Raw genomic sequence first — 22693 nt, forward strand, 5'->3', positions numbered from 1 at the left:
ACCACTGGGGAATAAATTCAACTTTTATCGGCATAATTTTTTTCGGTATATCCGAGGCTTCAGTTGCAGCGTTTCAAACAAAAAGATAAGCGACAAAAAGCGATTTAGGGTGAACATGGGACTCTAAATTTTTAACTGCAGACAAAATCGGCGTCACCAAAGAGAGTGGAGGACTTCTTTACATTTAAATTTTTTAAGTGATTCAATTGTTATTTTCATTGTTATAACTGTAAATTACTATACTCTAGATAATAGTTGCCTTAAGATTGTAAAATGTACTCGATAATTCAGTTCTTTTTACTGCAAGAGAGTTTTAATGAACTATTCATATACACCACCTAAATACGCATACCGACCCAAGCTATGCGCTAGCAGGGGATTGTATGCCGGACGGGTGATACAAGAGCTACTAAACCTCTGTATATGCATAAATATTACATAAACCAACCACTTACTGTTAGTGGAGTGATAACCAGGCGAGGCGAAGCTCCAAGGTACTCATAACCATATATGTACAGTGAGTTAGACATGCGCACAACACAGTTATCCAGGTCTGGGTCCCAGTAATAACGCAGCTGTTTTACCCACTCAAAACTGTTCACATTATCAACCTGAAATGGTTCGGAGAGAAAAAAAATGCAAAAGTTACAATACTTCGCAGTACTACTTGACCACAATGTTTTCAGTTCGTTTGTTTACATTTTAGCCTTTCTTCCCATGACATCATCAACAAACAGGCGTAGTTATTCCAGCATCAATACAACAGCATAGTTAGTAAGCGTCACTTCGCGCACCGTGATTGAAAAGTTGAACTCGAGCGGGTTCTTTTACCCATACGTTTTCGCTTAAAACTCTAGTGCCTTCAATTACGTTGAAATTACCTGAAAATGTTTCCTTAATTTTCTTAAAAGAAAGTGTTTTCTCAAGCCATTTTAGTAGTACTTTTGCTTGGTATTCGTTTTCCCACAATATCGTACAACGTGCAATTTGAAAAATCATTTATAACAATTTTGATTAAAAGCAATCTTAAGTGACCCAACCTGATGTGCCACCATTCCAGTAACTATATCCCTGGCATGAACATCAATGGTGATCAAAGCACACAGGATGTTTCTTGTAAGTTTAGGAAGCTCTCCACGAACCAGGGCTGCCAGTTTGTTCAGGTTCTGGGTAAAACAAAATACAAAGTTTTCCATTATTCATTCAGTCTCTCTTGTCCCGTCTTCGCATTTTGCTCGAAAGTGAACGAGATGTCTCTTTTTCTATTAAAACGCGCAAAACGCACGTGCCGGCAGAAAATATCGACACTTTCGCGCGTCGGTTTCGTAACAAGAAGCCACTTTGTGCGCTCCCTCTCACTCGGTTTATTCTTAATATCTGAGGAAAATAACAGTACACTAGTTTATATGACAATTTTTTTTCGTTCAGAAGCAAAGTCGTTCCCAGGATCCGTTCGCTTCAGAGGGATTGTGGGTAAGAGTAATAAAAAGCAAAACGTGGGCATGAGAATGTAAGGGTCTCCTTCTTCCTTCGCTCGATCCCTGCGACATATAGGACGTCATTGAAATTAAAGGTTTTAAAGAGGTGCCAGACAACTGTATGCGTCCTCGCGAGCCAGTTTCCCTTTTCTTCTCGCCTTTTGATCACCTGAGAGACTGATCAACGCTGTTTTTTACGTAATTCTATCCTCTCCTAGCCTCCTAGAAAGACCTTCTAAGGGCTTAGTCGCGAGAGACAACGCCCTAAGAACGTTTGCTAGAAAGTGATTTCAGTTTCTCCCTTCCACTGAGAAAGGGGTATCAGTGAAGCCGATTCAGATTCCAGTATAAACGTACCGTAACACACATCTGTTCAGCGTTTTTCATGGCTCCTAATCTGTCGCCTTCAGTGAGTAGGCATTCTGTTATGTCTCTACACCACATGGTTTGAGAGACGGTCAAAACAATCTGCGAGAAAATATAAGAAGTTAGACATACAGATATGCAAAACAACAACAACAGTTGTCTTAACGCTCTATCTTTACCATACCCCATAACACTAAAACCGCTATATATAAAAGAAGCGCTCTAGACAATGAAGTTCAGCCAAGACAAACCCAGCAAGGACAGACCTGGATCCAATACAATGTAAGTCCAAAGCCTTGTTGGAAGTATTGAAAGAATGCTGACAGATTTCAAATTTGTACAACACTACACTAGGCTTGTGGGGATAGAAGCAAGAGCTTCTACCCTTTCCAACCCGTTTGAGTAAGATTGTATCTTGTCGCTACCAAATCACCTGACTGGGGTGTTGTGTTACCCACTCCTCCCTCGGTCTGCTTTCATAATCAGCAATAGAAGCTTTCGCGAGTCTTCTGAGTGATGACACCATAGATTCTTCCACTTTACCCAGCCAGTCTTCAACGTTACCACGGGCTTTAAGACCCTAAAGGACAAGAAACAGTAGCCAAATTACTAATTAGCTGACTGTTTTGTTGTTGTTGTTGTTGCCTATGACTACAAAAGGAATAGCTCACTTCGGAAAAGAGTGATAGCCTGGGACCCAAACTAGGCGCGCGAGCATTTATGGGATTATTAGGGGGGACGCGAATGTAAACAAACATGGCAGAAAGCGAAGTGGAATGTTTCTGCAGGGTTAAAACAGCTCAAAATTTCAAAACGGCCGGTTCCGACTTTTGGAAAGCGCCCTTTGATTTCATTATAAAATGGACAGCAAAGGGTTTTTTCGTTGACAAAGAAAGAAATAATTATATTTATTACCTTGGTGAGTCCTACTCTTTCTCCTTCTGGGGAAATCATTGCTAAGATATCATTTGTTTTTGTTTCAGCAGCCTTGCCGGCCGAGGTGGCTGTTGAAGAAAAAGCAATTAAATGAGGAATATTAAATACTGTTCAATGAATTCTACAAATCGAATGAGCCTCAAAGCTCACCAACGTTATGAAAAACGTCCTATATGTTAAACGTATTGCGTTCGACGTAAAAGAACGCACTCCTAATAAAGCGAGATTGTGTGAAACACCAAGCCCCGGTTGTGCAACCGTTGAATAGCGCTATCCACCGGATAAATCACTATCCAGCGGATAAGTATTAAGGAAACCAATTACTTCTTTAGCCACTGGATAGAGATTTATCGAGAGGATAGCGTTATTCACCTTTCGAACAGCTCGGCCCAGGTGAATGGATTTAGGGACACGTGTCTGGCATCCCCGCAAATTTTGCCGGGGCGAATGACATCATCACCACCTCAAAAAAGGAGAGTGAGCGTGCAGGGCTGCAAATAATTAATCTTTTCAGAGCAGACACGTGACGTCTTGAAGAAGTCGTCAGTTTAGTCGTAGTTGTCTGGCATATTATGACTTCTAATTTTTTAAAGTACTATATAGAGATCTTCAGCTGTAGAATTAATGTTCTGATCCAGTCGTCAAGTCGAATTTCCGGTAGGATTTACTCCGAAAATGGGCAAATTTCAGCCGAACATTGTTTGATGAACGACTGCTATTTGCAGCTTGAGCCTCGGATCAAGATCGGTCGAACTCTTACTAGCACGAAACTGTAATCGTTGTTTCACTCACGTCTGTCTCCAGTTGGGGTCAGCGGCTTTTCTGCTCCTGATTGAGGTGTAGTTGGCGCCTGCGCAGTGGTGCCAAACTCCAGTCTGAAAAAGATTTCGGAATCAAGAGTATACAATTTTAGATAGCATAAAAATATTTCGTTGTTCCCATTGCACTAGTATTCACACTTTTATTGACTATTTTTTCCAAACTAATGTGCCAATCAGAGGCTCATATAGTCTATTGAAACAAAGGGTTCCTCTGCTTCAGTGGTTGGTATATCTGAATGACAAAGACGATGATTGCAAACATGAACTATCGCTATATGCTGCTTGTAGAGAAAAGAAAATTGAGGAAATCGTCTATTCAGCCAAATTTGAGGGACGTTAATTGTAAAGCACTTCAGCGCGCGTGTGTAGTAGAGTACGCGCTTTATAATAATTTATTATATGGCTACAAGAGTACGCGCGCTCTGATTGGCTGTTTTCCTGTAATGACCGGGCATTATTTTCTTGTAATGACCGGACATTACAAGCTAGGTGTCCAAGGCATATACAATCTGTGATTAACTTGATAGTGGAGACCCTTATTGACATCCATGTTGTGGTCGGTTGACAGCTGTCGAAAAGGGTATCCGCTGACCAGCCTCATCTGACTGTATCGTGGGCTCAAGTGTACAACTCGTTGAGGTGACATGTTTTTTAAGTTATCCGCTGACCAGTTGTTGGTTTTAATTGATCGTAGGCTCAGGTCCATAACGAAAAGGCCATACAATAAGTATCTTTAACCTTGCAGTTCGGTCATTACAGGAGGCTTAAGGCCGAGGTCTGAGATTTCCCTGTAACTGACCTCACTCACGGTTAATAAGAAGTATATACTAGACTTACTACGGAGCGCATTTCCTTCTACTCTTTCTAAATGATTATAAAGCTAAACATCTGCGATGCACACTTGCTGCAGTAACTTAGCAACCTACTTTGCAATGGCGTCGAAGCATTTCTGCAGATGTGGCTGAACTGCGTGGGGATTTCTTGTCTGTGACAGGATCTCCAACAACTCGTCATTCGACAAAAAGTAAAACCTATAGTCAGAGGGAATGTAAAATATAAATGTCGGTCAATGGTTGAAAATGATATTAATAACAACTAATTGGCAAAACCTGCCAGCATCACAAAAACCTCTCACAACAAGAACCTGTGAGCATCGAGATGGAAGGTTTCCATCCTTCACATTTATCAACAATGCTTTCACGCTTCCGGTTCTTACAGTATGCGGGACGGTTATCGCATAAGAAACTTGCAGTAAAAGCTTACCATGAGTTTCTCAAGGGTTCAAAACCTCGTCGGAGACTCAGAATCGTTTTTGTCTAACGCCGCTCTGGATGTAATGAACATTTCAAGATATATTTCACAACTTTTACTCCTCTTTGCTTTTTGGTCGCAATTAAAAGAAATTTTATGTCGCAAATGCAACTGTAAACAGTCAAAACCATTAGCCCCAACGGCCTTTCAAAATTAATCTTTCTACTCTTTGACAGTCACTATATTAACAAGTGAAATAATTGATAAATCCCTGATTGGCAATTTATCATTTCACGACAGAATATTAAGCTCAATGATGTGTACCTTGGAAAGATAACACATTTAGATTCCAGATAGGCCTCCAGACACTTCTGAATTTGGTCCAAAAGAGCATTATTATTTTGAAAAATCTCCAATAAACCTGGGAAACAAATAAGAACATGAGTTACGAAGTATTCATTTAAAAATAATTTACACAACTCAACTCGATCGATGCTTTAGAGGAAGATGTATCACGTCTTGCTTTAAATGGATTACAAAAAAGTTAATCAATTAATATAAACCTGTGTGGAAGTTCACCGCATGAGAGGACGCATCGTGGTAGACAACACAACGTAGTGTACCCAGACGATCATATCTACTTCTGACACTGGCCTTTATTAACAAACCTTTATACTCAAACCTGCTTTGCATGTATAAAACGGGCATACATTTCGAAATTATTAGAAACCCATGTCTGCCTGGGCAGCTAAGAAACTAAAAAGTTTATCTAGTTAAAGAACAAGAGAAAAAAGCGAACAGACGAGACAAGGCCGTACGCATGCATAAAATGACTAACCAGGTTGTGTGGCAGCCCTGAGAGCATTGGGTAGCCTGTACACTTTTCTCATAACTTCTTTCCAAGACTTGTCCACTGTTAAAAACATCTTGGCTTCGGCGGGAAGCTGGCGCTGGATATCTGGAGCACTGAAGATGCTCTCTAGATATAACCAATTACGCTGGCATGTCATCCACTCATCCTAGACAAAGAAGGATTTGGCGAATCAGCAGTAGTCGCACCTTTTTCTTCAAACAATCACAAGCCATTTACAAGGTGCTCACGTGCGCTATCCCACGCATGACGCTGACTAGTAAGCAGTACTAAAGTCGCGTCATTTTTACAACCAATCAGAAGTTGAATCTAACCCAATCATGAGGTGAACACGTGCGTTTCTCCGCGGTAAGCGCTCGCTACATTTACTGCTTTCTTTACTGAATCATTGGATATCGCAATTCTAGAGCTCTGATTGGCTTAGTCATCATGGTATTTGAGCTATTGTACCATGCTCTCCAAATATGGTAACCGTACGGGTCTGCTCAAAATTAAAGACAGGCTGAAAATCGGTTGTTTTTGCGAATAAAGTCGGGAAGAATTCTCGATATTTTGTGGGCGTTTTTAATAAAACAATTATTTCACTCGCGCATGTTCAATATGAGATGATTACAGCCAACTCGGCGCTACGCGCCTCGTTAGCTAACTACCATCTTATGTCCAACGCGCACTCTTTGATTAATTGATAAATATCTCACCAGTGTTTCGCTGAAGAGATGCAGCTGCCTTTGCCAGTCTTCCACTCTTGGTCTGATGGGTCCAACGTGACGAGAACCAGCAATGGTGGAAATGTTGATCTAAAAGTAAAGAAATAAATTTTCAACACAGCTTCACTGCTTTCAAGATGATCCTGATTTTTCTGCGATCGTAAGTGCATCATATCAGATGACTTATTACGGGCTGAGGACGACATTAACGTTCCATGCGATATTTGATCTTCAAAACGAGCGATACTCTAGTTCAGAGACATAGAATTGATCATGAACTCGTCATATACAAGTAAAGTATGAAATCAGACAATTTGGATACACGCTTTCAAAACAAACAAACAAGAAAAACCTAACGAATTTATTTGCGAAATAAAACCTTTTTTGAGATCTAAACATAGTTCAGCTAAATTCTTTCTCTTCAGTTAAATTTTGTTTCGTGCTTTCAGCACTTTTAAAAGAATCTTAAACCTTCGTAATTTTCAAGAATCATTTTCCTACGTATAATGGGGATCATTACATCAGCTCCAATGAATGACTTGACAATTGAACTGACTCACTCACCATGCTATCGTCCAGCAAAGCCTGAATGTCATCGATTCCTCCCAGAATAAATACATCTTTGGATTCACGATGGGGCAACACGATGAATTCTGTCTGCTTCCAAGAATCTTCAACCTTTAAACACGGACGAAAAGGAAAAACACAACAGAAAGGTGGAAGTCGTCAGAACATTTACGTCATACATCAGTAAAGATTTCACTGAATCCCCTTTATCCCATCTGGATCAATTTTGCTTTCTGGGAAACTGCCCACCTACCCCTCCCCTAAGCTAATATTAACATTTACTTCTCACTTAGGGCAAATGTTGGCTTAGGGGAGGGGTACGTGGGCAGAAAAGGCGCCACCAAGTACGAAGTTATTTTTGAGAAGGTAGTCGTTATGGTCCAAAAGGATTGCGTACGCAGACTAAGAAACTTCCGGTATGCATTTTTCAAATCGCGCTTGATGCTCGCACACTTGAATTCAGCTTTCAGATATGATTCGCTCAAATAAAATAGACACGTCCACGGTTTTTTCAATTTTCGACTGGTCTAAAAGTTAGTTCACCTTTTTCAGTATTCCCTCTAGGGATGCCTCGCTGGATGCTTGTCCCGACACCTCTTCAATGGCCTCAGTGTGATCAAATGCGTCAATCTTATTGAGTAGTCCCAAAGTAAGAGGTTCTTCTTCAGTGAAGTGATATCCAAAGATCTGCTGAATGTGTTCCCAGTGTCGCGGTTTAAGGGCTGGGTTGCGAAGGTTTGTAATGACTGGTAACTGAAATAAGACATTACGTTTTTAACCCTTTTAGTAGTAACATCAATTTTCCCCTAACAATCTTCATCCAATGTAAAGAGAAAAGGTTATGAGAATTAATACAACGATCACCAAAGAGAGAATGCCTTGATCTTTTATCAAATTCTCTCAACACATTCTTTAAAAAAATGTGTGGAGATCGGTTTGGAGAATTTGTATGTGGGTATTGGGGCTTAAAGGGATAAGTTAAAGCATTGCAAAAGAGTTCCAGAATTTTCCATTATTTCCTAAGGTGGCTGGAACAAAAAAAACACCTCCAAGCAAAAGAAAAAAACACGTTTAACATTTCCTACACTAATAGGTAGGTTGGGATATACAAATAACTTATGCGTAATAACTGAGGCTACTGGAAATTGGGACTGCAAGTTATGGAAAACTATTACAGAGAATCCCTCGCATCCCCTTTTTGAGCTGTTGCCCCTTAAAAGACAGAGATCTTTGCGAGATCGAGGGTATAAAGAAAGTTGCTGCTGGTCCAATACCTTGTGTCTCATTCCTTCCACCTTGTCTTTCAGTATCGGTACCACTGAGTTAGGTGGCAGGCCTTTTTCTAGTTGCATCACCGTCTTGGCGTATTTCATGACTTGATTGCTTAGAGTTTCAGGGTTAAGCTCTTCAAAAGGAGTCTGAAAAAACAAACCAAGGTATTTTGTAAGATAGTAAACACAAGATGGGATGTTTTATTCGGTGTAACCAACGACAAGTAATATATCAAAACGAGAAAGGGGCGTTTCATGTGATATCCAAACATGAAAGGAGATATATAACACACACGAGTAGGAGTATTTTTCGTCTGATATCCAAACCGGCCGTGAAGTAATATATCATACACGAGAAGGAGTGTTTCATCTGATATCTAAACACCAAGGAGAAATATATCAAACACGAGAAGGAGTGTTTCATCTGATATCCAAACACCAAGGAGTAATATATCAAACACGAGAAGGAGTGTTTCATCTGATATCCAAACACCAACGAGTAATATATCAAACACGAGAAGGACTGTTTCATCCGATATTCACACCCCCGGAGAAGTGATGTATCTTACCTCAAGCCACTCATTATTAACCACTTCCCAGTCCGCAAGTGAATTCCATAGAGACTGTTTTAGTTTCAGTTCGGCATGAACCTCTTCAAGTTCTTCAAACTTGGCCACCTCAACCTAGTAAAAAGCATGATTCAAAAGGTATGTTACAATCTCATCTCTAAGCCTACGGGGAGGGGGTAAAAATTAGCCCGAGATAGATCACAGTTTTCCATAAAAACGAATTCTTAACCTTCATTTGGCAAAACAAAAGACTTGTATGGATGAAATAACAGGTCCATAACAAACAGAGCATCATGAATTACACAGTTGAATTAAACTTGAAAAACCTGAGGACAACATTTGACTTGAACGCCACATTTCTCTTCATGTTAACCTTCGCTACTTGTGCCCATCCCCGGCTCATTTCGACCTTTATCGATTCTATTAAATTCTTCTGTATATCTTTACATTCCTGTCAATAGTCCAGTTTCGAATTAAAAATTACCGCTGAATAGAAACATTAACGGCACATTTATACAGGGTTAGCCTCGACGTAAAGTAAAATACTCAGAAATTCCGGCAAGTAAGTGTTTGAAATTTGAATATACACAATAGACAGAGTAATAAACAGGTCTTTTTCTCGTTGGAATTTGTGAATATATTACTTCAGATGGAGGCTAAGCCTGTGAAAAATGCGGCTTCACTTCTTTAATTCAGCGGTCACAGCGAACTCGAAACTGGACTAGTCTATGGCCACTTGCTACGTGCTAGTCCGCAAACGAAAGGGCGGGCTTATACGTAGGATTACTACGGTGGTATAACTATATGAGGATAATCACCTTGAAGTTCTTTTGGTATGATTTATAAGTTGATGCCAGGTTATTGAGCGTCTCCATTTTCTCCAGGAGGCCTCCGAGGTACTGAATGATATCTTCAGACAGGGAACTGGAGTCCAAGATCTTGGGATCCTATTGCGCCGATGAAATTGTCATGGAGTCAATGGGTTAAGTCGTTAGAATGCTATTTCATAATAGATGGCAAATAAAGCAGTTTTTAATCTGTGTTTATTTACAATATACTTCCAGGACTAGTAAGGTCTTGCACTGTTGCGCTTTGTGATTGGCTAAGGATTCAGAGTGGTTGCGGACCCTCAGGGATGTCATGACGGGCCGGGACCGGGGATTTCCCCCCGGTTATTAGGAGCATGATCCCCGGCAATTTTTAAAGGACAAAAAGGAAAATACAACCAATTGCATATACCCGACGCCTTCCAATCATAGTGACAGCCCTAGTGGTAGCGAAGTTTGATGTCAGTTTTGCGGTTCATAAAAGTTTTTTATCTTACTAGATAATAGCAACCCTGAAACTAGTAAAAACAGGTACTTTTAACCCATGGCACCATAAACGATAGATAAAAACTTTTTCACAATTTACGCCTCAATGACCAGGATAGTGACGCTCAAATTACGTCGTCAATACAAAGATTATAAAGACGGCGCTCTTTATTGCAGCGTGGTAGACCTGTGCTTATTACTTTCCTATCCTGTCATTTAGGATGTGTTCGACTGACCGTATTCTGGGACAAGAATAGAAGAAATAAACTCTAAAACCACCAATTTTGGTGTTCATTGCTTTGCAATAGCCTGAAATCTGCTTTAATAAAATATTTAGATGTACTGTAGCGTTTACGTGGACCAAAAATCACGGTACAAGAGATTTGCAATAAACTTATGCGTATTCTTATCCTGAAGTACAATCTGCAATCGAACGCAGCCTCGTAATTCAACTTCACCTGCGCTTTTTGTTTGACTTCTTTGACTTCCTTTCCCAGTGAAACAACATCTTTATCGATATGTGTGCACATCTTGTCAATGTTGGCATCTCTCTCTGCTAACGACTTATCAATCACATTTCTAACAGCCGTAACCGTCGGTCTAAGGGTCTGCAAATACGTAAAAACAAACCAATACATTAAATCGTGAAAGAGATAGAGTAGGACCACAAGAAGTCCCTGTTTTTCCCACGCGCGTGACTGAAGGCGCTTCGCCGCTCAACGCCCGCGCGCTCGTGCACTCCCTTCATAAAATCTGAAGAAAAGAGAGACTGCTCGCAGACTATAAAAGAGGTGAATGCCATCACCTAAAAACCTGTTATGCCATCTACTGGACAGATTGTCTGACTTTAAGGCATATATAACGTGAGGAAGAGTAAAACATTATTAATTCTGTCCTGTCCGGTGTCGGGTCTACTTGTCACAATGTTGTCCCCAAAAATCCGCTTGGGTTTGAAAATAACAACAATCTGTTTTGGGGACACTGTTTTCAGGGAATCTGGCAAAACAATTCGTCTTCAAAAACTGTCCCATGATGCAGTTCGACGCAATACCGACCCAGCTCTCAAAACGTCCTTACCCTGAGTCCTTTCACCGTAATTACGTTAACTCATGCAAACTTCTGTGTTTACTTTCGACTTCCTTCCACAAGTGAACGATACCATCCATAAGTGTAAACGGTTCCAATATGTAAATGGATAAATTTCGTTCTTGTTTGGTCTTTCGAAAGCACAAGACGTGACCTAAGATTTATTACCTTTGCAAAACCGCTTTCGGCAAAGCAATAACGGATGCATGTATATGTCTAGCTGAAGTTTTGAAAACGTTACCGCCAAATACACCTTTTCCGTCCAACAGTTTTCCAAAATAAGTAGCCAATATAAAAGCTAAGAGTGAAACATTGCTTTTTTCTCTTCTCCTCCTTTCTTTCTCCTCGCGCTTTCCTTTTTCTTCGCTGGGATGATTTTCGAGCTCGTCAGGCGTAAAAACTCTCCCATTTGGCCCTTTTCGCTCAAAAGGCTGCAAATTTCGCTTGGTTAGTTATTGAAAAAATCGGGGATCAATTTAGGTTTTAGGGAAACTGACCTCCCACCCCTCCCGCAAGTCAACATTATCACTTACTTTTCACTTAGGGCAAAATGTTGACTTAGGGGAGGGCTAGGTGGGCAGTTTCCCAAAACTTTAAATTAGATCCAAAATCGGCTAGATGTACTTTGTAATGCTCATACCTGATACACGGCCAGATCCTCCGGTGGAGTCGGTACTTTGTAGGTTTCAATCAAATCATACAGCTCTTTGACAACAGTAGCATCTCTTTCAATATCATCCACCTGGTTATAAAGCAATTAACACAAACTTTTATTTTGAGGCTAGAGCCGGGCAAAGGTAGAGTGATAGACTATGTTGGTATTTTCTGTGTAAAGGTAAAACTAGCTTGCATTTTGAACAAAAACTGAGTGGTTTCTAAGGCTCATGGTACAAAGCTATTGTCTATAGAAGAAGAGACAATTTAATGACGCATCGATGGCTTTGTTTGTTTTTCTCTGTTTTAAAGAAAAAACGCCACAAATAGATCTTAAAAACTGTTTATTATTTTAATCAATGGTGAAAAGAGATCGTCGATAACTTTCTAATTTCTTTACTCGTGGAGATCTTCCCGGCTTCCATAACCAATCTCCACTACAATCTATGTGTGCCTCAACTACAGTAACATTGCACACTACTGATCACTAGAGATCCCACAAAAGAAAACGGCATTGTCTTTGCCTTTGCAATTCCATTTTCCCCTTTTGGGGGGACAGGACGAAGGGAGTGGTTCCTGTCGTTTCTTGGGCCATCGTATAGTGAGCTGCTGAAGAGCTATAAAATATTTTCTTTGATAAAAACTCATGTTACGATGAACATTAAGTCTTCGTTATTACTTACCTTCTCTTGAATATCGTCCAAGAATGTAAGGCTCTCAACATATTCCACAGTACTACTGGGAATAGCTTCTAGTTTAAACTGTGCATCTTGACAGAATTCCATCAGTGTGTCCGTTCTCTTCTTGGCAAGCTTGGGTAAAATATCATTGATAACCTACACAAAAAATATCAATAGCAAGGCATGGTTTGAAAATCTGAACCAAACGGTACAGTATTTTATAGATTTTTCTTTACAATGTTACTGGTACGAATCGTAATACAGTGTTTTCGCATGAAGTCACGGCGGCCATATTGGTGTCCCAAAACATTGAAACGGCGGCCATGTTGGTGTCCCAGCAGTCCTGTGGGAGTTGAAGTTTTTTCTTACGTAAAAACTTTCTTTTGTTCCAATAAGTTTACATGGATGCTGGTGGGTGAACACGCTCCTGATAAACCTTGTTATTGTAGAAAAACACAATGGAGGGTAAAAACATTAACAAATTCGTGGCCCTCATTACGGGCTTATTTGAGAGGGGGGGGGGGGGGCTTAAGACAGACGTGGGGGCTTATTTGTGAGGGGGGGAGAGCCTATTTAATTAAGAAAAGACGATGGTATCAGTCCTCCATACAGAACTAGAGTACAAAGTAGAAAAGCTCAAGTACAAGACGTTGGAGGTCATGTAACCGAGAATCAAAAACAAATCCGAACTTCCAATTGGTGAATAAGCCATCCCGGATCAGTCCACACGAAGTGCAACACGAAGTTGTACAGTCGTGATTGATTAATACAGTCTATCATTTATTAGTAAAGAATAATTAAGAGAGGTGAGGGGGGCTTATTTACTTTCTTCCTCTGAAAAGGGGGAGGGGGCTCATTAGATAGGGGGGCTTAATAAAGGATTTGCGGTACCTAAAAAGTATACTCAGTATTATAAGAATTCCAACACTATATACATTAAACAGGGTAGTGCTTTTGATTGGAAGATGCAAATTTCTCACTCAGCACGACCAATCAGAAGCACTACTTAGATCTGGGTAGTGACACGTCATCAGTATGGAATTTCTGCGCTCGTTTCTCAGACTTCACTTCACGAGGAAACCAGTGACGTTGCGAAATATCGGCTGTTTCCCCTCGCTAATGTATTCTGAGACTTTTTTTGACAACTTTAGAAGAGAAAAGTTGAAAGGAACCTCTGCAGACATGCAGTAATAAGCATAGCCGGTCTTACCTCTAAGCACTTAAGTGGTGATGGAATGAGAACCTCCTTGAGTTTCTTGCAATCTACAAGTATCATACCGATGGATCTGTGTTCCAAGATACCAACCGCTTGTTCATGTTCATTGTTGTATTTCTCCAGTGATTCTGAGAAGAAGCTGACATCTAATTATAATACAAACATAGCAGCGGCAGGTTAGAATTTGTTGCCACAAAATAGCTAAGGAACCGTGAATGTGTTCACGTTAAGAAATAACTTTTCTTTAACACCCAGTCGTGCAGATAGGCCATTTTACAGCCTTCTGACTTTTGAATTGATATGAGGCTGGAGGCGACTTTGTTTTGTTACGAACCTTACTGCTATTAACCTGTTATTCTCATGGTTTTAACCTTGTGAACATGTTCACTGGCATGTGAAAACAAGGTCATCTCAAGCCTACAATCTTGGACAAAAAGTGTTAAGAATTTTGCACTTTCTTACTCACAGGAGACCCACCCTGCGAATTTGGCACCATGATGACCCCTCCCCCCACCCCTCCCTGGTGAATGTTGTTTAGTCGGAAGCAAAAATGTTCCGGCCACACTTCAACATTGTTTTTTTTTGGGGGGGGGGGGGGCGGGGGGGGGGAGTAAATCGAGTGAAGCGGGTTTTAGAGGTTAGTATTCTAAAATTAGACATACAACGTGCATTTTTCTTAACATTTTTTCTTAACATTCCAGGACTTTTACGACTTGTTCTAGATTTGTTTTCCCAGGATACCTCCTAACATTCGTTCCTTATCAATGCATAGGCTGCGAGCAAGCTCCCCCGTAGCTTTCATGGGAACAGGGTGGGGGGAAGGGGGAGAGAGCGCCCCGGACCCGGAACTTGCTCGCAGGCTCACTATCAATGCCATGATCACCATACCGTGTTCTTCCTCTCTGATGGCTTCCAAGTCCAGACTCTCATTTTCCTGGTAGAATTGGCGATAAGGTTCAAACGTGTTGGCATACATCCAGGCAGAGTCAAATGCAGATAAAATTGCATCCTACAGGCAAGACAAAAAAAATTCAACAAGACTCATTTAAAATTCAGTAGTCTTCAGCAAACGGGCGGCAAAAGTTGTTTAGATATTAAAATGTATCAAGACCACTACACTGTAGATTAGCTACAATCGGCGACAAAATTAATGTTATTGAGAAATTGTCTTCCAATGGGGTAACTTTGGAGAATAAAATAATCCACACCCCTCCCTTCCACTTAAATTTAGGGTGTTTGTTTGTTTTCTTTTATCGACAGGTAGCTCGAACGGCAACACAACATTACATGGAGGGGTGGGAAGGGGAAGCCATATTTCAGTAATTCCACAAACCTTGATGTTTTGTATAATTCCCTGCAGATGCCTATCATCTTCAAACATGGTCGCCAAGCTAGGTCCGTCGCCAGCAGTTTTCTCTTCAACTTTACCATTGATAAATGGCCTAGTAGGTGATAGAACAAGCCAAAGTAAGAATGGTCACTGGAGAGCTTAAGCAACAATGACGGCGACGGCTTCGAAAACGTCACTTAAAAAGTGAATTTGCGCTGCCTCAAACTTTATCGCGCTTATTCCATCTCGCTTAATTCTTCGAATGCTGGCCAATTTTTTGGAGGCGGATTCTAAAGGACTGCATCAAAGTTCAGCAAAAGAAAAGGAAAGTTGTTGTTTTGTGTTCCCGTCCTTGACAAGTCGTGAAATTAGGCATTTTCACGTCCTAGTCGTGCAGTGACGGCAAAGAAATGTACAAAAAAGCTTGATGATGGGGAGCAAGGGTGGCGCAGTGGTGAGAGCGCTCGCCTCCCACCAATGTGGGTTCGAATCCTGGCGTCGACGCCATATGTGGGTTGAATTTGTTGTTGGTTCTCTCCCTTGCTCCGAGAGGTTTTTCTCCGGGTACTCCGGTTTTCCCCTCTCCTTAAAAACCAACACTTTCAAATTCCAATTCGACCTGGAACGCACGGACACGTTTCAACGAGTTCTTATGAACTCCTTAGTGATCCGTGGGTAAACAAATTACAAAAAAATTACAATTTACAATGCGCGTGCAAAGTTGTTGTTTTGCCGATCTAAACCTACTGTTTTTTTGCCGTTCTCGTTGACCTCACCGTCGTCGTTGCTTAAGCTCCCTAATGATTGATAGGAATCCCTCCGCGTGTTCTTGTCCTTGAATACCTCGGCTATGTTAACACTATCCGGTAAAGTGTGAACAGCAGCGGCGCAGGCGGTTGACCGAGAGGGTTTGCTGCACTAAAATCCAGTCCTCAGTCCTGAATATTCACTTCCGTTTCTCTGGGTTCCAGTCCTCGCTCCTACTTATTTACTTCCGCTGCGGTCGGATAGGTGTTCGCACGGATCAATTTAGGTTCCTGTGAAACTGCCCACCTACCCCTCCCTTAAGTCAACATTAACACTTACTTCTCACTTAAGGCAAAATGTTGGATTAGGGGAGGGGTAGGTGGGAAGTTTCCCAGCACCTAAATTGATCCGTTCACACTACACCAAGGTATGGCACCAAACCGATCCGATATGTGACGCTGCACTTTTGAGATCAACATTTGACAAATTGAATGAAACAGAACGAGATTAACGAAGTTTGGAAAAGCGCAAATTCAATGTTTTCAAGAGCCGTTTTCGCAACCGTTGCCGAGATGACTGCTTGAACTCCCTAATATTGCGACATATGACGCAACTCTCGACGAATGAGAGCGGGCGAATCGTTCTAATCACCTGAGTAACTATACTAAAATCAAATGTACCCTAGATCGATGTCAGACTTACTGTGTGAAGGCATCAAAGTAAGGATCAGGAACAAGGTTTTGTACACTCAGCACCGCATCCTGGAACTTCTTGATCACTTCCCCGAGTCCTTCCTGAAAGTCGTCTAACCCAGGAAAGAAGAGCAGTGCTTGAGGCTCCAAAAGCAACTCCGTGGTATAGAGTGGGTGGAGTTCACCTTGTTCATCCTGTTAGATACAAAGACAACCACGGAAAAATGTTAAGCCTGGTTTCCATATGATCGTCCCGATTGCCCTAATCGTTTCAAATAATGTTCAAGCGATTGGGACGATTATATGGAAACACTACCCGCACGATTGAAAAAGACCCAAACAACTGAGATCACCTCTGTGGTTTGGATAGAATTGAGTTCTATCCGGACGATTGGGCCGATCGTGTTATTAAAATATGAAGCGATCATATGGAAAATACGGAAACACTCTCAGAAGATCGGAACCATCGAAGGCTATCACTCTTATCCTACTAATCGGGGAGAAATTCGGCCTGGACGCCACTGAAGGCGGAAAAATACAGAAATGTTCGAACCACATATGGTAACCTGTGTACAGACGCCCTAAAAGTAGTGTATTTGGACACAGCATGGACCCAGCCGCAAAAGCAAATCTCAAATCGCCCACACATCTGTAAGTTTTCTGGGATCAAATTTGAAACAGAGGATAGTACTCCTGTATCATGTTAATGAATGGTGTACCTTTTGCTCTATCCCCTCCCCCTCGGGATTTTCTTCTCCATCCTCTTTCTCTTCACTTGTTCCTTGGATCTGTGCAGGGGTGGGTGTGTGCTGAAGTTGCTCTTCTAAATAATTCAGCAGGGTGGCCACAGAGTTTGCCGCAAGCACGTGCATGGTGTTTACGATGAGGTAGTCAGCAAGTCGGATAAAGCTATAAACAAAAAAGTTGCATGGTAAAATTAAGAATTACACTCAAACAGCTCGTAACTATTCAAAGTCATTTGAATTCTTCCAAAGAAAGAGTTACCTAATCCTTTCGTAGTGATATATAAAGTACAGGAGGTTTTAAATTTCACGATAGAAAACTTAATAGCATTCGCAAGCTTTCGATTCCATCATGGAATCTTACTATTGCCGGGCTCCAACTTTGAACAGGGACGCTAGCTCAGGGCTTGAAAAAAACTTGAATTCCAGCTTGTCCTTTGGGCAAGCAGATCTTGCATTTTGCTTGCTTCTTGCTCTTCTCAGTTAATGATTTTGTTAGAAGATGACTTGTCTAGACCTTAGCCCATGAAGTAAGCTTAAAAAGTTACTTGGCATGCCGAGCAAGAAAATTTACTTGTCCCGGAACACCGGGCGGGACTTTTATCGGGCCCTGCGGTTACGAGCTCCCCGTGATCTATGGGACACTTTGAACTCACATTATAAAATGACGTAACAAAACGTCAAACTCCATCATTTGATAAAGACTCCATGATGGCTTGTGTATGTTAATCAGTTTTTGGATCATCATACGTTTCTGGGAAACTGCCCATCTACCCCTCCACTAAGCGAACATTAACACTTACTTCTCAATTAGGGCAAAATGTTGACTTAGGGGAGGGGTAGGTGGGCAGTTTCCCAAAAACGTATAATGATCCCAGTTTTCCATCCTGAGTTTTGTAACCTCGTCTACTATAAATATCATTTGAAAACATTTATTATGCTAGTCATTTATAGCTTGTACACTACTTTAAACGTACCGTAAATCCTCTATAAAGCCCCCCCCCCCTTTCCCCTCACTTTTCAAAGGAAGAAAACTAATAAGCCACCCCCTCTTTCTTAAGCCCCTCCCTCCCCTCCCTTAATTATTTTTCACTAATAAATGAGAGACTGTATTAATCAATCTCGACTGCAAAACTTCGTGTGGACTGATCTGGAATGTTTTATTGCCCAGGCGGAAGTTCGTATTTGTTTATCATCCTGGGCTGCATGACCTCCAACTTCTTGTACTTGAGCTTTTCCACTTTGTATTCTAGTTTTTTATGGAGAACTGATACCATCGTCTTTGCTAAAGTAAATACCTTCCTCCCCCACGCTCAAATAAGCCTCCCCCTCAAATAATTATGTTTGAAATAAATAAGCCACGGGGGAGGGAGGGGGGGTTAACAGAGGATTTACGGTATATTAGGCAGTCTTTACCTTGTGAGTCTTTTACAGTGACTCCTCTTGTTTGCCTGTTCAGTGTAAGTCATCTTGTCAGGCGCATCACCATACATATCCATCTCATATCCACTTGGCATTAAATAAGATGACATTGACTGCGCACCGCCGTACTCATCTATCAATCAACATACAATATACATTATTATTCATACAAAATATTTCGCCGTTTCTGATTGGCTCCAATCCTCCAGCTAATTCTTCATAACCAACTGTAGTATTCATGGCTTCTGATAGTAGGGAGCGTAAGTAATCTCGACGGCAACGACAACGTCAAAAACAATTGGTTTAATAAGCAAAATAACTGCTCTGCAAGTGCATCACGCTTTTTAGTACATTTCTTTGACGTCCACTGCACGACTACGACACGAAACCTCCTACACGTAATGCGATGTTTTATGGAGGACGCGAACATACGACGACGAATATTCCTTTCTCTATTTAAAACTGGATAAACTCCTTACGAATTCACCTCCAGGAGAAATCGCCTACATTCGTCCAATAGAGCGGGTGCAAATAGACCCGGTAAAAATTGAAAAAATGTTAGTTCACTTTTTAAGTGACGTTTTCAATACCAATAAAAGTTTACTCTTTTTTGACTGCATTTAACAGGGTCGACAGCACGCAAAGAAAATCGTGTCCGATAGCGCGGGGGATAGTGGAGTGTGCTGTCGGGCTGGTCAGTTCTGTTCTCAACTTGCCCGACAGGGCTTTTTGGGGGAATTAAAATTACCGATAAAATATCATCGAAAAAAAATTCAGGTTAGTTAAAATGCCTCTTGGGCTGGTAAATGCTAGCTATAGCTTGCCCGAATGGTGAGCTGTAAAATTGATTTTCTTTGCACCTTGGTCGAGCCCCACAGAAAAGTTTTCACTTAAGCACTAGAGATAATTCACACCTGCATACATTCCCATGGGACTGTCCATGTCCATAAAGTAATCATCAGGTGTGAAACCTGCTTCCAGAAGTGCAGTACGACACGCGCTTCTAACAACTTCTTTGACAAGATCACGGAACTCTGCTAACCTACCAGCAACCTACAAGTGAAAACCAACCATTAGGTCACAATTCGATTAACATGGCATACACGTACATGTAGCAGAAAGCTAACGTAGAACATAAGTAGAAAATTTATCCACTATGAATTTTTCAGAAAAAAAAAGAGAGAAAAATGGTAAGATGTAAGGGTTTCCAAATATGCCAAATTTGACATAATTATTTTTTGCTTGAAATATTCCAAATTTGTGAATTCAAAGAATACCTGAAAAGAGTCATTTTGATTTACAATGTAATAGCTCAGAGAACAGAATTGTTCCATTGCATTTTATCATTTCAGCCAGCCAAAATTCCTTCATATTGTATAACTGTACGAACAGTGAAAGAATACCAAATCAAAAGGATTATCAGTCTAAATATTGTCTTTGTAACATAGTTATAAACAATTTGTTGAAGTTTGTCTTTTGCTGTTTTGTTTTATTGGGTTCTGGGGTAATTTAATAAACCGTTTACAAGTGTAATGTACAAGTGTAGCTATTGTTTTCAGACCCTAAAACAATAGCTACAGTTGTAAATAACACTCGAAAACGTTTTATTAAATTGACCCCTCTTTACCGATTATGGAGCTTCTCTACTCTCACAGTTCTCGTGGTTGCAGATGTGCACCAAATTTAAGTACAGTGTAGTAAAAAGTAAAATTATGTACAATGTCATGTAACTCCACATTTTCAAAATTGACCACTGATCAACATTATTTTGTGGGGATGACTTAAAAGACAATTTAAAACCCTCAGCTGCAATACACAGGTCAGGACATGCATGTCATTAACATTACATGATTAAACTAGTAAAAAAATTGTATTTTTAATACATACTTCCTCCAGTTGTTCAAATTGGGCATTGCGGAATTCATCCAAAGTGTATGTGTGTCCTTTCTCTACTCTACAGAGACCCATGTCACTGATGCGGTAACACATTTCACGCACATTCAACAATGCAGGGCGCAAGGACTAGAAAGGGAACATAAAACTCTTATTAATATTACAGTACAAAACAACATACAAGTAAGAAGGCTCCTGGTTCATTCTGGTTTTGCCATTTACTCAGATTTCAAAGATACTGGATTTACAGCAGTAAAAGGACTGCAAAGTTCTAAACTAGAGGTAGGTAGGTGAAAGGGGTACCATTTGTCAATAGAAGGTCTACAAAACGGTGCATGTAAGGAGTTGGGCCTCCCCGTATAAAACTAAATGTTTAGTACCCCCCCCCCCTCCCCACCCTCCCCGGGGTGTACAACCCATTCAAAATCGAAAATGACATGCCAAAGGGAGTACGTGTTGCTCACTTCTTTTTTAGTTTAAAGACCAAGATGATATAAATTGACAGAATATGCCAGGCTGTCTTTTTTTTTTTTGGTAAACCAGGCACTCAAAATTATGCTATTAAATTCTGGTGAATCTACATGCAATCTACATGCTGCTTATTCAAGTTTGATGCCCATTTGAAAAGTCAGGTAAGTTTGTAGATTTGGGGAATTACATTTTTATTTTCTCTCTTTATCATTAAATCTTACCGCGTTGACAATAAAGAGATTTTCCTGCAGCTGGTTTTTGCATTGTGTTATTTTTCTAAATATCAAAAAGAAGATAAAATTAATAATGTACAAGTCTATTAGTACTGCAGTAGTTTAACTTTGGAAAAAGACATTTTTAAAGTGGAAAATGCAAAGTAAAATGAGAGGTTAAGCATTATTGTTAAAGAGTAGGGAAGAAAAATACATTGTAGAAATTGGGCAGAAAATACAGTCATATAGGTGCAGAGTGGAAGAAATGATGAGGGAGAGAAGGAGAAAATGGGAAGAAACTAGAAGAAATAGGAAGGGAAACAGGAGATATTAGAATAAGCGCTAAAAAGATGAAATGAAGGTAACTGGATAGGAAAAGGGGATGGGAACTGGAAGAAAAGGGATGGAAGGGAAAGAGAAGGGAAAATGTGAGAACGAGACAAGGGGAAAAGTCAACTTTTCAAAACCTTACTTTGTCTTGACATTTTTTCTCCATACAACAAAGGCCTTCCACATCCTGAAGTTGGCAAATGTTGGAATCTTAACAAGGCGTTTATAGTCCTTGTACTCCTTCTCCCAACGCTCCAGAGCAGTAAACTCTGCTTCATTGTCTCGCATATGAGTGACTCCTTCACTGCTGATTGTGTAGTAGTCGGAATGGTTGATTTCACTATGTTTGACAATACTGATGAGATAAGATTTTGACTTTTTAGTTGAATCTTCCAATGTATTTACTTTATACAATACAGTGCTGTACATGTACATATGTAGATAAACTTTCATGGCTAAGATTGTGCCATTAAAAATTGAATCGAGCCTCTTTGTTCAACCAGCTCTTACATAAAAGGACCACGTATTCAAACTATTAAAATACATGTGAGCTTTCCAGCAATATAGTGGACCTCTCATACAAACATTAAATAACCACCACCTATAATAAAAAGCGCTAAATCTTGGCACTTTGAGTAATCAACTTTGGGAAGTTTTGACTGTCATTTTTCCTCTTGTTCTGATGGCCCATTTTAGTTCTATGACTGTATGAGAGAAGCTGAAACTCCTGTGATTGTTGTTTCCTTTATAATAATGAAAAAACATGTAATTCTATTTTCCTCAATTTAAAATCTGATTACTTGAGGGAGGCAATTAATTGAGGGACGGCTAAATATTTGAGGAAATTCGGTATTTCACTTTGTGCCCCTGGCCCCAGTTGTTCAAAAGGTGGATACCGTAAATCCTCTATTAAGCTTCCCAGGGGGCTTAATTATTTCAAGCCCATTTGAGGGGGGGCTTAATAGAGATGGGGGGCTTATTTGGGAGGGGGGGCTTATTTCATTTAAAAACGACAATGGTATCAGTTCTCCATAAAGAACTAGATTGCAAAGTGGAAAAGCTCAAGT

The 22693-nt window shown here is 40.5% G+C and overlaps 1 protein-coding gene across 1 annotated transcript in view; it reads right to left on the minus strand.

The window, feature by feature from the left end:
* LOC140923708 (dynein axonemal heavy chain 6-like) overlaps nucleotides 1–22693 on the minus strand; it is a 69779-nt gene that overhangs the window by 44249 nt on the left and 2837 nt on the right. The window contains exons 4-31 of the mRNA XM_073373784.1: nucleotides 21769–21981; nucleotides 21306–21360; nucleotides 20608–20742; nucleotides 19635–19773; nucleotides 18715–18853; nucleotides 17275–17464; nucleotides 16566–16750; nucleotides 15120–15228; nucleotides 14675–14795; nucleotides 13781–13932; nucleotides 12574–12726; nucleotides 11877–11978; nucleotides 10609–10758; nucleotides 9656–9784; nucleotides 8838–8951; nucleotides 8272–8415; nucleotides 7541–7750; nucleotides 6995–7108; nucleotides 6422–6520; nucleotides 5691–5871; nucleotides 5177–5273; nucleotides 4528–4632; nucleotides 3573–3655; nucleotides 2760–2848; nucleotides 2278–2424; nucleotides 1836–1946; nucleotides 1041–1166; nucleotides 456–611 (exon numbers count right to left, since the gene is read on the minus strand). Of these exons, the coding sequence (XP_073229885.1) occupies nucleotides 456–611; nucleotides 1041–1166; nucleotides 1836–1946; nucleotides 2278–2424; nucleotides 2760–2848; nucleotides 3573–3655; nucleotides 4528–4632; nucleotides 5177–5273; nucleotides 5691–5871; nucleotides 6422–6520; nucleotides 6995–7108; nucleotides 7541–7750; nucleotides 8272–8415; nucleotides 8838–8951; nucleotides 9656–9784; nucleotides 10609–10758; nucleotides 11877–11978; nucleotides 12574–12726; nucleotides 13781–13932; nucleotides 14675–14795; nucleotides 15120–15228; nucleotides 16566–16750; nucleotides 17275–17464; nucleotides 18715–18853; nucleotides 19635–19773; nucleotides 20608–20742; nucleotides 21306–21360; nucleotides 21769–21981 (3748 nt within the window). The remainder of the gene's footprint in view (nucleotides 1–455; nucleotides 612–1040; nucleotides 1167–1835; nucleotides 1947–2277; nucleotides 2425–2759; nucleotides 2849–3572; nucleotides 3656–4527; nucleotides 4633–5176; nucleotides 5274–5690; nucleotides 5872–6421; nucleotides 6521–6994; nucleotides 7109–7540; nucleotides 7751–8271; nucleotides 8416–8837; nucleotides 8952–9655; nucleotides 9785–10608; nucleotides 10759–11876; nucleotides 11979–12573; nucleotides 12727–13780; nucleotides 13933–14674; nucleotides 14796–15119; nucleotides 15229–16565; nucleotides 16751–17274; nucleotides 17465–18714; nucleotides 18854–19634; nucleotides 19774–20607; nucleotides 20743–21305; nucleotides 21361–21768; nucleotides 21982–22693) is intronic.

Source organism: Porites lutea, chromosome 13 (assembly GCF_958299795.1).
Source record: "Porites lutea chromosome 13, jaPorLute2.1, whole genome shotgun sequence".
Classification (NCBI taxonomy): Eukaryota; Metazoa; Cnidaria; class Anthozoa; order Scleractinia; family Poritidae; genus Porites; species Porites lutea.